The 17,101-nt window shown below is 36.1% G+C and overlaps 1 protein-coding gene across 4 annotated transcripts in view; it reads right to left on the bottom strand.

Moving 5' to 3' along the window:
- Nucleotides 1–8,006: 8,006 nt before the first annotated feature.
- SPATA6 (spermatogenesis associated 6) overlaps nucleotides 8,007–17,101 on the bottom strand; it is a 63,602-nt gene continuing 54,507 nt past the window's right edge. For 3 of the 4 annotated variants that reach the window (XM_081145621.1, XM_081145623.1, XM_081145624.1), the window contains 2 exons: nucleotides 13,750–13,841; nucleotides 8,907–10,202 (listed from right to left, as the gene is read on the bottom strand). In XM_081145621.1, coding sequence (XP_081001747.1) covers nucleotides 10,022–10,202; nucleotides 13,750–13,841 — 273 coding nt within the window. In that variant the 3' untranslated portion in view covers nucleotides 8,907–10,021. Of the gene's footprint in view, nucleotides 10,203–13,749; nucleotides 13,842–17,101 lie in introns of all 4 variants that reach the window. The other variant, XM_081145622.1, reaches the window with a different exon arrangement.

A 17,101-nucleotide genomic window follows, 5' to 3' on the forward strand; every position in this document is an offset into this window, starting at 1 on the left:
TAAAAATGCCTGAAAAATGCTTGTTAAGGGGCAATGCAAAATGCAAGCTACTATTTATCATGAAAATTTAGTTGAAATCGTTTCCAAGGCTTTGAATGTTTACCAGGCAAAAATTCACTGAAGTCAAATGTTCTTTTCCTTCCATTTTCTCAACATAAACATTTGCAAATACTTCCTAATTCAAAAGCTGGCATCTTTTCTCTCATTTGGCAAAAACAATTCCCATCCTTGGATTTCCAGTGGAACTGAAATGAGCTTGACTGTTTTTGTTTAAGATTATCAACAAAAAGCTCTCCAAATTATGCAGTTTCCATGCCAAAACACATTCTTCATGCAGCACGGTTATGGGGATATCATATGCGAACAACTGCGGGGCCTCAAAGGAGACTCAGGAGGGCGTATTTCTTCTGTCCTTTAGGGAAATGCAAAACGTTTCCAACATGTTCTTGTGGAGCAGAGTGGTAGATTCCTTTCTCATATAACTTTTTACTTAACAGAATATTATTAAAAACCAGGTGCAAAGGGAGCTACACCAAGTAACTGTTTCAGAAAACATACGATTCAGATGAGTCCAGCAAATAATCAGCCAGATACATCATCATCATCATCATCCTAAATAATACTGTTTATGGAGCCCTTACCATGCGCTAACATTGTCCTAAGCACTTTATATTGTTAATTTAGTCTTCATAATGACTCCATGGGATTGATAACATTATTTTCATTTTACAGATGAGAAAACTGAGACACAGAAATCAGGTAGCTTGTCTAATAGGGTCACACAGTTACTAGGTGGTTAAAGTGGGATTTGAATGTAGAAGTGTGACTCCAGAAGCCATGTATTTAATCAGAAGGCTAATTTTCTGCACGTTGAATAATTCATATACAGTAAGGTGCAATAGATAAAATATAAAATATAATACTCATTAGCTAGCAAATTCCAAAAATATATATATTTTAAATTTCATTTTATTTATATATTTTTACTTATTTTATTTATATTTTAGGTTGAGATCTCTAAAGAAAAATTTTGTAGCTTAAGAATCTTTCATTTAAAACTTCTAAAGAATTACCTGGTAAACATGAGATGGGTCTACTTAAAAAAAAAAAAGTATGTATATATGACACACACATATATATAGTCATGTGCCCCATAAAGGATGTTCCCATCAATGAGGGACCAAATATACAACAGTGGCATAAGATTATAACGAAACTGAAAAATCCCCAACGCCTAGTGATGTCGTAGCCGCCTTTAGGAAAAGCACTTCGTGTCTGTGGTGATGCGGGTGTAAACAAACCTACTGTGCTTCGGTCAGATAAAAGTATAGCACATGCAATTATGCACAGTACATAATACTCGGTACTGGTAATAAACGACTATGTTACTGGTATATTTACTTTACTATACTGTTTATCATTATTTTACAGTAGACTCTTTCTACTTATAATAAAAAGTCTGCTGTATGCCATTACCCCAGCAGTAGCCTCACACATCTCGTGTTTACTGCGTCTCTCGATTGCATCATTTTCTCTTGTACTTGATTTAATCTCCTGTTGTTTTGCACATGCCGTACATGCTTGCAGCCTAGGACAACAGGCTACACCACACAGCCTAGTGTGCAGGAGACTGTACCATCTAGGCTTGTGTAAGCGCACTCTACGGTTGCACAAGAACAAAACTGCCTAACGAATTCCTTAGAACACACCCACGTCGTTAACAGCACGGCTATACCATACCTGTGTGACTAGTGTCCAACAGTATACTCGTCTGAAAAAGGTGACTGCTCAGTCACATTCATTACAAATGCTTAAGGGCTACAGAGATGTCCCTCTGGCAGGCATGATCTAGGACTGCCTCATTAGGATGATTTTCTCTAACTTCTACCTCTCACATCCCCCAAATCAAAAGAATCTGGTTCATTTGTAAACTATAATCTACAAAGTTCAAAATAAACTAAGGGCAAAATAAACTTATGTCAAAACTGTTTTAACAGGATATACCCTCAAATTAAATTTAGTTTTATTTTTAAAATAATACCTTGACAAGTGAGAGATACCACATATAAAATTCAAATGGGTAATATTCTCAGCGACTGAAGTCATGCACCCAGGTTCACCTCTAAATCTGCAGAAACCGCTCCCAGAGGGCACAGGTGCGCGAGGTTAACCACCCAGCAGCCGTGTCTGCCTGCAACGCGATGAACCTAATGGCAGGGGAAGGGTGCTAAGTCACTTTTAAGGATATACTGCTTCTCAGGTACAATGCTAGTCACTTTGCTTCATTCACCTAACATGCTTTTCATAGCAACAATCCTGGGCAGGCATCATTCCCATTTCATGAATAATAAAACTAAGGTTCCATACCCCCAGATACCACCACAGCACAGAATTCAAACACAGTATATATGGCTCTTTCCATAATTTTGCACAACCTACATACACTGAATAACTAGTAAATTTAAGAGCCATACCAAAAATCTGACTAACGTGGTCTCATGACTTGAAACAATTTTGAATTTTTTTATATTTATTCAGATGGCTAATGTTCTGTTTCTCTCCAACCGGATCCTCAAGACCTTTCAGAATACTACCTCTGTGTTGACTTGGAGTTTTATTATTAGTTACTCTTTACTGAGGACCATGCATTGTACGAGGTGCTCCACATGCATTAACTCTTTACAGGATCACAACGCTATGAAGAGATCTTTCATTTTACAAACAAGAAAACAAGTTCAGAAAGGTTAAGTAACATAGAGGTGACAAATTTAAAGAAAGAAATCTGAGGTCTGTTCAACTCTAGAACCAAGAGCATTGCTATTATACCAGATGGAAAATTTTCCAAATGCCAATTCCTTTCCCAAGATCATTTCCAAAAAGCAATTATGATAGTACCTGATACATGTCAAAGAATGACCACAGTGATTTTCCTATTCAATCTGAATACTTCTCCTAGGGATGGAAGGCAATGTTTATTAATATCCCACTTCACAGGTAGTAAAAATGAGGTTCAGAGAAGTTGTAAGGAGGTGCTTTTCCTACTATGGGATGCTACTGGAAATAGAACTTTCTGAAAATCTATATACACATAAAATCTATATACACATAAAATCTATATGCACATAAAATTTATATACATAAATTCCCCTTCAATATTTTGTTTGCATATATCACTAATTTTACTGAAAACCAAATACGCAAACAAAAACTCAGGGGAAGAATGATGTTCACTGATAACGGCGCCTGTAAAGGATACTTATTCTCAATTCTATTACATATGTTCAAAGACATTGAAGGTTTTCGTTCATCTTATTTCTGAACTGTATCACAAACTCAGAAAGCTAAACTTCTTTAAATTTTTACTGCAACAGAAATGCCGTGATGCTTGTGACAGTTTTTGACTTAGTCTATTTTTCCGATTATCAGAGCCACCTATTCTCTTCTGTTTGCTGTCTGCACGGGACTCCGTTTTCCCGCTTTCATTTCCAGCCTGTGTGTCCTTAAAGATAAAGGGTCTAGTAGAGGGCATGGAGTCGGGTCTTGTTTTAGTATCCCTTCAGACATTCTGTGTCTTTTTTTTTTTAGTTTAATCCACTTATGTTTAAGGTAATTATCGATAGAAAAGGGCTTACTTTGGCCATTTTGTTGTTTTCTGTTTTGTAGTTCTCTTGTTCCTCTAACCTTCTCTTAATCTCCTTCCTTTGTGTTTTGATTCTTTTTTTTGGATTCACTTTTCTTTTTATTTTGTGTATCTTCTATATGTTTTTGGTGTTTTTTTGGTAGTTACCATGTGGCTTGTTAAAATGTCCATACTACCCAAAGTCATCTACAGATCACTATCTTCCCATCATTTCACTGCTATACCTCTCAAAATCCCAATGGCATTTTTTACAGAAATAGAAAAAAACTCATAATACTCATATATAACTATAAAAGACCCAGAACAGCCAGAGTGATCTTAAGAAAGAAGAACAAGCCTGGAGGTATCACACTTTCTGATCTCAAACTAAATTACAAAGCCATAGTAATAAAACAAAAAGGTCAACATATAGCAATGAAGCAGAATATAGCCCAGAAAAAAGCAACATACGTACAGTCCACTGGTCTTTGACAAGGAGGCCAAGGACACACAATGGGGAAAGGACAATCTCTTCAAAAAATGGTGTAGGGAAAACTAGATAGCCACATGCGAAAAAGAAAAAAGAAATTGGACCCCTACCTTACACCATATACAAAAATCAACTCAAAGAAACTGAAGATTAATGTAAGACCTGAAACTATAAAACTTCTGAAAGAAAACTTAGGGGAAAGTTTGACATTGGTCTAGGCAATGATTTATTGGGTATGAAACCCAAAGCATAAGCAACAAAAGCAAAAATAGACAGGTGGGATAAAAAAAAAAAAAGCTTGTGCACAGCACAGGAAACAATCAACAGAATTAAAAGTCAACCTGTGGCATGGGAGAAAATATTTGCAAACCATATATCTGATAAGGGGTTAAAAATCCCCTTTATTTGTTAATAATAACAAAGTTTCAGTTATACAAGAAGAATAAATCCTAGAGAATACTGTACAGCATGGTACTGACAGTTAAACAAAAAATAGGACACAAGGAAATTCTGGGAGGCATTGAATACATCTACTACCTTGATTGTGGTGACAGTTTCACAGGTGTTTGCATATGTACAAATTCATCAAAAGGTACATATTAAATGTATGCAGTTCTTCATGTATCAATTATACCTCAATAAAGCTGTTAAAAAATATAGTGCTGCCCCAGCCTGGTGACTTGGTTGGTTGGAGTGTCGTCCCCTACACCAGAAGGTTATGGGTTTGATTCCTGGTCAGGGCACATACCTCGGTTGCAGGTTCAATTCCCGGTCGATCCACAGTGGGGGTGTTTTCGGGAGGGAACTGATGAAGGTTTCTCTCCTCACATCGATGTTTCTCTCTCTCCTCCTCACTCACACTCTTTCTCTCTCCCTTCCTCTCTCTAAAAATCAGTGAAGTCATCTCCTTGGGTGAGGATTAAAATATATATATATGTAGTTCTACAAGAATGTGTGGTTACTAAGTCAAAGAAAGTAACTGGGGCTCCGTAGAAAGAAGATCGTAAGTACTTCACCTGCAACTATCTCATACACCAGCTCTGGTTACCATGAGATCTCAGGTTGGTTAAATTTTCAGTGATATTTCTTTTATACACTTCCACCAACTTCTAACCTAGTTCATGAAATGATCTCTTCCTTCATTTTTAGTGTTTGAATGTTGGAAATCTGCCCCAGGTTTCACTGCAATAATGTGAGTGCAGTTTGCATTGCGATCTGAGGTTCTCTCTGAAGACATATTAGCTCCATCATTTAAAAACTTATGAACTGTAACAAGCTGAGTTTTTAAACCAATTATCTGTTGAGAGGCAGAGTTGGGGTTACCATTTACTGGCTGCCTTTATCACTGGTCAACCACAGCAGCTTGATCCTTAGTTACCTGGTCTATAACATTGAGATTACTTACACCTACCATAGCTAAGAGTTGCTGTGGAGATCAAATAAGATAATGTATGTAAATCATCAAGTACAGATGGTGACCTTTAATAAACAATACTTTAATTCTCTTGTTTTAAAAACTTCAAATATGACACTAAGGTGGGGATGGGAAGTGAGAAAAAACATGCCCCCTCAATAAACCTGCACACATTTATATACTACACAAGTCAGAGCAGAATACATTCTCTTCCATCAGGCTCATTTATGTGAATTTTCATAGCTGGAATGCAACCTGCTAAGATTAAGATATTAGTAAAAATGAAAAAAGACTGCATTTCATTGAGACAGTTTTGCTTAAATATTCAGATAAATACTTTATTTATCATACTAATTCTTACTTAATCAAAAGAGACATAGTTTCTAGATTAAGCAGGTTGGTTACATCTGAATGCTAGAAGACAGAGAATTCAATCCTCAGAAATGCACTGCTTTGTGAGTGACCAGATAAGACACTGAGGAAAAAATGTTTAAGGCTCATCTTGGGAGCCAAGAAATTTGCATTTCATAGAAGGGATTTAGACTCCATTGGCATATAAGGTGCTGGGAACAATTGCAGGCAATTGCTTTCTTGGTCCATTGCCTAACCCTGTACTTATCACCCTCTGCAGCAGCTGCAAAGGAGCTCGCCCTGGTCACCTGAATGCTTTGTATCTTAGTGGGTTAGCCAAGTAACAAACAAAAAGGCAGGTTGTCATATTGACTTCTTTTTTCTTATGAGAACTCTTTTTAAAAAATAGATTTCACTACAGAAACACCAGCTCTCTCAACTGAGGAACCTGAGGGCCAAGGTACTATTAAGATTTTTCTCTTATCTTTCTCATTTTCATCTCTTTGGTTACAAGTATTCATAAACTAGCCGACAGCAACAGTCTTGTCAGGGCATCTTATTTCTTTTTTTTAAATAATCCTCACCTGAGTATATGTTTTTATTAATTTTAGAGACAGAGGAAGGGAGAGAGAGAAACATTGATGTTAGAGAGAAACATCAATGGGTTGCCTCCCCTATGAGCCCCGACTAGGGATGAAACCCACAATCTAGGTATGTGCCCTTAGGGAAAACTGAACCTGCAACCTTTTGGTGTATAGGCTGATACTGCAACCAACTGAGCCACGTGGCCAGGGTGGGGCATCTTGTTCTTATATCCAGATAGAGCTAGGTTTTATATTGCTTTAAGTGGCCCTTCATTTATTTTTTCTTTCAAGTAGTTATTCAACAAACACTGTATATCTACTGTGTGCCACAGTTGCAGAGGAAAACCTAGAACGAGAGAAAAAGACACATAAGAAAGTCATTGATAATCCAGTTTTTGTTAAGTGCTATAATAAAGATATGCCCAGACTGTGGTGCTGGGGCTACAAAAATGATACAAAAAAATGAAGAAATCTATATTTGTGTAGAAGAGCCTACACAGAATAAGAGAGTGAGGATGAGGAAATCCAAGATATTATGCTACACCTGTTTATTTGCCTGACCCTCCCTGAATAGTCAAGGTAAGCCCTTGGAGTTCAGGAACCCTGACTTATCTCACTAACTCACGTGCAGTACTTTTGTGGAGGTGAGTCATAGAAATAAGCAAAATGCACTTTTTTGAATATGTCTCCTCACAAAAACTTGCAAGCAGAGCTTCAACACAATCCTGCTTCCTAGAGCTTCCTAATCTTCCCCATATATCAGTTATACAATTATAGGAATGTTGGAACATTTAAAGATCATTCTAAATTAACCCCTTCATCAACTTCTAGTTAAGAAACTAAAACTGAGCTCCAGGAAGGATAAATGACTTAACAAGGTTATATAAACAGTAGCAGGACCAAGGAGGACTCATTCTAACAATTCATTTTTTCTTAGTTGAATTAACACTTTCCTTTATAAAATTCCCATTTTTTTACTTAAAGGTAAAAATACATTAAAGGAAAGAAGGCACATTTATCTTTCATATTAAGTCCAATAACTACTGTAAGACTCAAAAATACAGAAAAAAGGCTAAGAGAATAAACAACAGCACCTTTCTGCTTCTATCAATGAGAAAAGACAACCATTAATACTTAAAGGCTTGTGCCCTTTAAAGATAATACAATGGAAGGATCCACAGTAGTAACTGGGGATAGCAATAAAGACCACTCCTCCCCCCAGGGAAACAGAAGTAATCGGACACTTAGCAAAGATGCTACGTATCTAAGGATTTGCACCCCGGCCTTCAGAGATGTCAGATTTAATCCACAGGACATGGCTCTCAGAACACTTCTGAGGATCCCCTTTGAAACCCATTTTTTGTGGCCCTTGTCATAGCCAATGGAAGACATAGGTACAATAAGTCATTTTTGTGGTACTTATTCACTTGAGAGATTTTCTATGATAGCAAAACATTTTCTTTGAAATTCATATTTGTTCTTTTCAACAAGCAGCAACCTTGAAATGGAGAAGTTTTTCATTTGTTTCCACAAAAAACCAAAAACCATAAATACCTAAGTTTTACTGAGGATATGATTTTTCAAAAGCATTATTCAATGTTGACCATCAAAAGCTTATTGTATAAAACATCATTATACAGCCTGCCACCAGAGGTGGCTAGTCCAGCATTTCCCCAGCTGGTGTCCACGTGCACCTGAGGATGACATCTGAGAGGGAGTGTGGGAAGGTGGGGAAGACAGAATGAGATGGCCATAACAACTAATACTGTCACATGCCTGCTTTTGTTTAGGAAATCCTGGGTTACTTCAATAAATATTGAGTGAGTACCAACAAGTGCCAGACTCTCTACTAGATGCTAGAGCAAAACAGGTTCGTGCCAGGATTTCTTCGCACCTCTAATATGCTAGTGTTCACTATGACTATGATGACCTATGTCCTAGCTTCAACAGGACAGCCCTGGTTTGCAAGTGTTCATTCAGCATGAACAGCCTCCCCTTTCACTCCTGTCATCCCACTTATGACTCCATAAGTTGGGGGGAGGGTAAATATAGTGCACAGATTTTCCCCTAAACTAATATGACCAATGAAATACTTGTATTTACATTTCCACAACCGTCTCCTAAAATAGTGGTCCAAAGAACATGGTTTGGTAAATACTGACCTATTACAGTCTCTTCATTTGATAGCTGGTGGAAACTAAGGACTTAAAGAGACTCAGCTACAAAATGGCAGAGATGGGACCAGAGCCAAGGACTCCTGGCTCCTATCTCTGATGCATTTTTTGATATGTCACAGGCGGTCATACTACAACATTCTTAACAGGAAGTTATAAAGTCCTAGGGTTAGATTGAAAGTATTATAATATTTTCTCCTAATACAAAAATAACTCACCCACTTTTACAAGTTAATTTCATTTAAATGAGGTTCAAGTCAATTTTTTTCTTTTTAAATCATAGCTGTAGAATTAACGAAAGACGGAGTCAATGAGAAAGCATTACCTTGAGTCGACTCCAAGCTTGTAAGGCAAGTTTACCTATTCTCTGCTTTCCTTCCATTCACTCTGGTGAATGTGAGGTGACCGATTTCTTCATGTCTTCCAAGTGTCACTGGTTTCACAGGTATGTGTTTGGGGGTTGGGGAAGAAACTCATTTTATCAACCAACAGATTTCCCAGTGCCTACTGCGAAGAATTCTGCTATAATATTTTACTCCCTTTTTGGTCCCAAGTGTCCTTTAAAGTAAGGATACTACTTTCTTGGGCCATTTGGTACCTATGAAAACTTTAAATAGATTAAATTACAATATAATCCCCCCTTTTTGGGGGCCTCAACATGCTTACTAAGAAAGGCTATTTTCTGATTCTGTTTGCATCAAAAGATATAGCCCTGGAAAAAAATCAGGCAAAGAATTATATCTTTAAAAATAACTTATTTACGTTTTGGGTCATACACGGCCTCTGCTATTCTAGATAACTGCTGTGCATTTTAGGCAACTTAGACTATTCTTTTAGAGAAGAGGGAGTGAATGGTTAAACTTTAAAAAGAAAGTAATTTCTTATGAGCTAAGAAGTATAAACAGCCTTTTCAAAGGAGGGAAAAGTAGAAAATACCAGTTAAAACAGGGTTTCAACTCTCAAGAAATTCATTTCTACACAGTAGAAAAGGGAGTTAATATTAATTAAATCTTACTCAGACAAGATAACCAGTTAAGCATATACAAAGGGAATTACAAGGTGATTAAGGCAGAGCATTTTTAGAGACTCTATTCTTGGGTTTTTAGGAGGAGACATGAGATACACAGGACAGTATCCTTCTCATAGTCACACTGGACGTACAACTGTGCCCAGAGCTTTCACTTTTAGAACACAGCACTCTTTACTGTGATTAAAAAAAAGGCTTGCCTATGATAATTTACCATTTGAAGTAATAAGCTTATTCAGGTCTAACTACTGTACTCAAATGAAAGCCACATGTTTAAAAAAAAGGAATGCAGATATTGATCACATGAAACGTTTTCATTGAGAAGTTGACACGGACTCTCACACAGTTTATCGTGGACGGTCTCAGAAGCTTTCCTGTGTGTGAGAAACAGAACTACAGGCCTTTTTGTATAAGTTCCTGTATATCTTGTCCATGCTGTTCTCAAAGATGGGTCGGTGGGATTTCCCTTTATAAGAGGCTGCCCTGTTGGACCAGTATTCACCATCATCCAAGTGGAGAGCGCCATGTGGCCGCTGCAGTGAGCTATAAAAAAGGGTGCACAAGGTTACACGGTGAAGCTAGAGAGGCAGCTCTACATCAGTCAAACACGGATGGAGTGCTTCACAGGGGTGTGCACTCCGGGCTATGAGAAATAAAAGATGACAAGGCCTGTGCCTTCAAAGAGTGACGCTATTTGCATGAAAACAATTACAAAACAATAAAATGAAAATTGTGTGTGCGAGATGGAGTTCAAACGGAATGCAGAGGAGAGAGGGGGTGAAATGCGGTAAAGCAGAGCAGAGGTGGTGTACTGTGGCCAGGAGTGAGAGCGCGTAGCCTCTAAGGTCGCCAGACCTGGCACTGACTTTCATTCAGTACTTCACAGGCTGGGGACCTTGGGTGATCTGCATACAATGGTATAGTATACGGCAGGGAAATTAATAATCTGTAACTATAAACATGGATGAATCTAAAAAAATCAATTGAGGGGAAAAGGCAAACTTCAAACAGTACAATTATAGTTACATATATATAAGGTTTAAAACAAGAAAAATTATATAATTTACTAATTATAGATATGTGTGTCGTATAAGGAAAAAAACAATCGAGAGAAAAGTCACAATAGCCATTAACTCTACAGAAAGAGACGCAATTGCTTAGGGGCATAAGGGAGCTTTATGGATATGGGTTATGTTCTGTTTCTTAAGCTGATGGTAAGTGGTTATTCATTTTTATTTATTATTATTTAGGATAAGCAAACCTTAAAATATTCCTTTGTTCCACTTAATACATTGTATATTAAATTTTTAAAAATTCACTTCCATGACCCAGGTCACTAGGTCTCTCAACTTCCTGATGGCTTTGCTAAAATGGGATTCTACCTCATACTTCCTCGCATTATTTACGACATCCTGTCAAACTTTCTCACACTTGGTACCACCTCTTTCACCCTGGAAAATTCTGAAAATGACAGGGTTTCTGGGATAACAAAGGTATTTTAAAACATGATTCTCATTACTTTTATCTTGTCCATTCAGTTTCACAGAGGCGATTAAAACAATTTCTAATAATGTCAGTATAATCTTTGAAGTTTTTCAAATGGCCTTAGCCAAGTCTCACTGCTACAGCTTTGATGTAGTTACCACATTTCTTTCATTAGCTTTGCTCAAGAAATAGTCTTGCCAACTGACTAGAATTTATTTCATACCATCTCTCACCATGCCTAACTCCTGCTGTCACTCCAAACAGTTTTTGTGGAGGGGGGGATTTGAGTCATGTGATAAAGAAGTCACACACACAAATTTCTGCATGTTCTTTGTCTCTCTGCAAACATTCTACCAGCCTGAGTCCCCGCGGCTGCCTCTGTTCCCTCACACTAGTGTTGTGTCTATTTGATTGACTTTTGTTTATTTGTTGTTCTGCAGCAAGTCATCATATGCTAGTATTTTACAAAACACAGGTGTGTCCCTATCTTCCTGTTGTCCACAATCATCAACTTTACTGCATTCTAATGGCCAGATAATAATGTCCTGGTCTGAACTCTGTATTTTGTTTAGTTACCAGACTAGTTCTACAATAAACCTACTCAAGAGAAACTTGAATATCTAACACACCATTACCAAACTCTCAGAAAGGTAACTTTAAAAATCATTATGTAGGTTTTTCCAAGGTTGTGAACCAAATCCCTAATCCCCATCATAAATTATTACACTTAATGTTATCAGGCACAGCTTTGCTACTGCTTTGGTTTCATTAGACAACACTTTTGTTCATGTCTCAAAGCTGCCTTAAAATACCACCTCAATAGCTTGCAATGAATAAATAAAACTCGGAAAGTGTTTTAGCTTTCTTGTTTATAGAACCCGTCTGTTAACAAGTGCTAAAATGGCAAAAATAGACATTCTAGTGCTTTTAGATCTTGAAAAATTTGGCAGGGAGTTTATTTCTATTTAAAATTGCAAGCTTTTTAAATTTAGTAAACAGCACTGTGGTTCTCTGGGAAGAACTGGTTCAGCCTGGAAGTCTGAATTGCGAAACAGAGGTGTGAACACAGGATGGGTTCCAGTCTCGCCCTTGGACAGGTAGGTGCGAACAGAGTGTCAGAACCCTAAAAACAATATTCACCTCCAGACATGGAAGCATTGGCTCTCTGACGAGTGAACTGTGAACACAGAGCCAATTCTGATTTTCCACTATTGTTATATTATATAAAGAGGAATACACATTTAAAATGTAAAGATGAACATAACACTTCCTTTTTCTAATCATCAGAAACTTTTCTAGACCCCTAAGCTACAATTTTTACAACACTGAAAAAGTCACATAAATATGCAGCAACCCAAAATTTCAGTGTATCAATACACCTTCTGGACAAAGATCTTTAAAAATAACTAAATCTTAATTTAAAAGGACTTTATTACACAAGATTCAATGAATTCAAACTAGAATTAAGCAACATTTTCTCACTTAAAAATGAAGGCTTATTCTTATTCAAGAGATTTTAAGTCTATGTATTATTTACATTTTTTCTTACATTTGATAATATTAAAGATAGTTTTTTGGCTATTTATTACATCTTAGTAAAGTCATCAAATTAATCAGATAGTGACCAATGGAAAAGAGATGAAAACTATACTCAATCCTGTGTTATTTAAAAGTATATAGCCAAAATTTAAATTACTCAGTTTGAGATTCTATTATAATTTCACAATTAAAGCATTTTTATTGAGCATACTCCTACTGTTGGTAACCTGGAAAATATGCATAAGCAAATAGTAAACAGTTTATATCAATAGCTAATTCCACAAAAGAACAACATGACTAAAATTTTGGGCAATAGTCATAAAAGGCTAACTCATATTCTAAACATGAACTTCAAATTATTTTTGTCCTTACTTCTCTCTCTTTTTGTGGCCAGCTCCCATCTATATGAAGCATCACCTCAAGCCTGGTCTTTATTTAGGACTAATGCTTGAATACAATAGTGATGCCACAAGTACCAAAGAAATCTGATATACATAGAAGGTGCTAAAAGGAGGAAAGACCATTCCAGGGCCCTGGGAATTGGCAAGGCGACCACAGCGAATGTCTAAAATTTTGTAAAAGAGAGGCAATATGAAATTGAGAAGGAAGTCTGCATGGGTAGTAGATTCTTTCCCCAGTCCAGCTCCCAAATCCCAAAGTATTGGAAGTCAAAGGTCACTTAATACCTCCTTGATAAGAGATTTCTTCCTAATTAATTTCATACTCAAAGGCAGTGAAGCCATAGGTCAGTTAGCATGGATATATAATAAAGCCTGAAATAAGCCCTGGATATGTGGAGTTGCAGGGAAGCCAAACAGACTAAAAACCTTAAGTAAGATGAAAGCATCACCATTAATTGACTATATTTGTTTTCACTAAAATATTTTTTAATGCAAACATTAAAATATCTTAATAAAATTTTATAGTTAAATATTTTAAATATACAATAATTAATTAATGCTAATTTGAGTCTAAATGTCCCACAAATCCAGCAGATTAAGAAGCAGTTTATTTTTGTATCAGTTATGAGAAAGATATCTATACACAGGATTAAAGAAGTTCATACCTATACTCGGGGTCACTGTCATAGGCGTAGTCTCTGTATAAAAGACCTCTTTTCATTTCCAGTTCGTCTTCTTTCTCTGGGTCTCTCTCATCCTGAAAAATATAAAGATTTTCATTAATTCACTTTATAATTAAAATGACACTTATGTTTCCTGGGGAAATGCTCTCCTCTTCCCCCACTATAAGAAACTGATTTAAATGTTTGGATGTCTTAGGAAAAAAAAAAGGGGGTAAGTCAGAATTTATTATTGTGTTCAATAATACTAATATAGTTTTATTATATTTTTGCTAATACTGCTTATCAAAGACTGGATTCCCAGATGTTTCTTGAATCAGTGAGTGAAAGGGAATGGTTACTGTATATTAAGATATGTAGTAAGATGTGTAGTAATACCTTACACATTGTTATGTGGAATCAAAATACGTGGGCATTCATCCTTCTATGTTCTAACAGACACATTCAAGAGTATATTAAAGAGATAGGTTTGTAAACTATATCATTTACAGTAATTATGGTCTTAATGTATGGTATTTATATAATTTAGTATCAAATATCTTTCTCACCTACTGGCCAATACCCTTATTACTTAGTCAAACTAGAACAAAAATAGAAAAAAACCACCAACAAAAGGAATTAGTAAGCACATAGACTGTTATTAAAGATCAGTGTTAAAAAGGAATTCAGTTTATGTAAGAAATCAGCTGAAAGTAGAAGAAAATAATTTAAAAAATTTGCTGATAGCATGAAATTGGGAAGAGAACATTCAGTTAAAAAGGTAAACTATATAATAAAGCAAATTTAAAAAAACAGAAGATGTGAATATATACTTAGAGTTATTAAAACTTCTAGGTGAAATGAAACCTTTTATCATGATGAAGTAACTTCGTTTAGTTCTATTAATGCCCCCCCCCCCTTATTTTTGGTTTACAATTCATACAGCTACAATGGCTTTCTTTTAGTTAGTGCTTGGATGGTATATATTTGTCCTTTTATTTTCAACCTTTCCTTATTATTAGGTTTTAGATCTTTTTTCTTAAATAGCATATAGCTAGATGTTACTTATTTTTGTCCAGTTTGATAAATCAATAAAGTAAAGCACTTATTCTATTAATATCACAGAGAATGTAATTGGATATAATGAACACAAAAGAGACTACAAAAAAGTGTAAGATATAAAAATATGTAATGTTTTCAATTTTAAGAAATATATTATATTGCAAGAATAAATAAAACAGATATAAGTAATATTAAATTTAAAAATTCTATCCCTGGGAAAAGTTATTTATTCCTAGATTATATAATAAATGATATCAAACATAAACATAAATCAATATTCCTTGTTTAATTTTGTCAATACAGTTGAAAAATTAATTTTTTAAAACATTGTAATAAAAAATGTTGACAAAATTTTAAAACCTTATATACGAAAAAACATACAAAGGTACCTTTTTAAAAATCTGAGCATAAATTATTCATTAAACAAAACCCATATTTTGAGCTGGGTAGTTACTATTCTAGACTCTGAAGTCAGAAAGATGACCAAGAGAGGATCCTGCACACACATGGAATTAGGCTTAGTTATTCTATGAAACTCTGAACAGAATGGATCGAAGGGTAAAATTATTAGGAGACATAATAAAGGACAAAATAAGGAAAAACTTTCTAATTAATGAAGCATTCTAAAAACAGAACGGCTATCTTAAGAGGGAGTAAGCTCACAATCACTAAAATATTCAGGCAGAGCACCGACACCCATTTAGATGAAGGATCTCACAGGGCGGAAATTGCCTTCACGGTTCTCCCCATCAAAGTTTAAGACGCTGTTTGGTGACGTTATATATATATGTTCAACACACAGACATCTCTTATAAGAGTCTTTGTATAGTATTTTTTTAAAGGTCAGGTTATATAAAAACAGAGGCAACAAACATCACATCTTATTATAAGTTACTGATTCTGGACCAAGCAAGCATTTGAAGAGATGTGTCACTCTTGTCAGTGCCAGACAACACGTTCCCAGGACACGGAGAGGCGGTGCACTTCTTTTCCTCATCAACGCTCCCACTAGCCCACACGTAAACACAGAAAAAGATGGACAGCACCAATATTTGTTGAGTACCTGCAAGGTATCTAGGACTGAGGTGCTTTTTTTTCTTTTTATATGGATATCATTTAAGCCTTCAATGACCATATCAAAGGTATCGAAACTCAGGAAAATTACATAACTTGCCCAAAGATACAAATTATGAAGTGGCAGAGCTGGAATTTAAATCCAGGTCTAACTTGATTTCCATTATACTGCCTCCTAGAATGCAAATAAACTGGACTATGGAATCAAAAACCCTCCATCCGAAGCCATTAGATCACTCTTCTACATGAAAATTAGGCTCAAACTCTTTCAGCTAACATCTAGGTTTTTTTCCTATGAGGGTATTGAGAAATAATATAATCCAGATGAAACTTTTCAGAATTTCCATGGTTTCACTTACCCTCAGGCAACAGCAGTCCAAAAATATAAAGTAGAAAATTCCAGAAAAAAACAATGCATGAGTTTAAACTGCATACCATTCTGAGCGGCATGATGAAATCTCACGCCATCCCACTCCATTCCACTCAGGACATGAATCATCCCTGTGTCCAGCGTATCTAAACTGTATGTGCTACCAACCCATTAGTCACTTAGTAGCCATCTGCTTATCAGACGGCAGTATCACAGGTCGTGTGTTCAAGCGAGCCTGCGATGCTGGCAATTTGGATATACCAAAGAGGAGCCAGAAAGTGCTTCCTTAAAGTGAAAAAGTGAAAGTCTTGACTTAACAAGGAAAGGAAAAAAATCGTATGCTGAGGCTGCTAAGATCTATAGTAAGAATAAATCTTCTGTCTGTGAAATTATGAAGAACAAATAAATACATGCTAGTTTTTCTGTCACACCTCAAACTGTAAAAGTTACAGCCACAGTGTGTGACAAGTGCTTAGTTAAAATGGAAAAGACACTGCATTTGTGGGCGGAAGACATGAACAGAAAACGTGTTCTGATTAATGGCCACGTGTTGCCCCAGAAAGCACTGAGCCTATACGAAGACTTCAGCAAGGAATCTGCTGAAACAAGTGACCATGTTCACATAACATTACATTATATTGTTATAACTGTTCTATTTTATTATTATTACTGTTAATCCCTTACTTTGCCTAATTTATAAAATAAACATTATCATAGGTATGTATGTAAAGGAAAAAACAGTGTGTGTAGGGCTCGGTACTGCCTGCAGTCAGGCATCCACTGGGGACTTGGAACGTCCTCCAACCCATGAGTGATCTGACTTCATGGCTTCTGCATTCCAGGATAAGTCTA

The sequence above is a fragment of the Miniopterus schreibersii genome, assembly GCF_964146895.1.
Source record: "Miniopterus schreibersii genome assembly, chromosome: 8".
NCBI classification, from domain to species: Eukaryota; Metazoa; Chordata; class Mammalia; order Chiroptera; family Miniopteridae; genus Miniopterus; species Miniopterus schreibersii.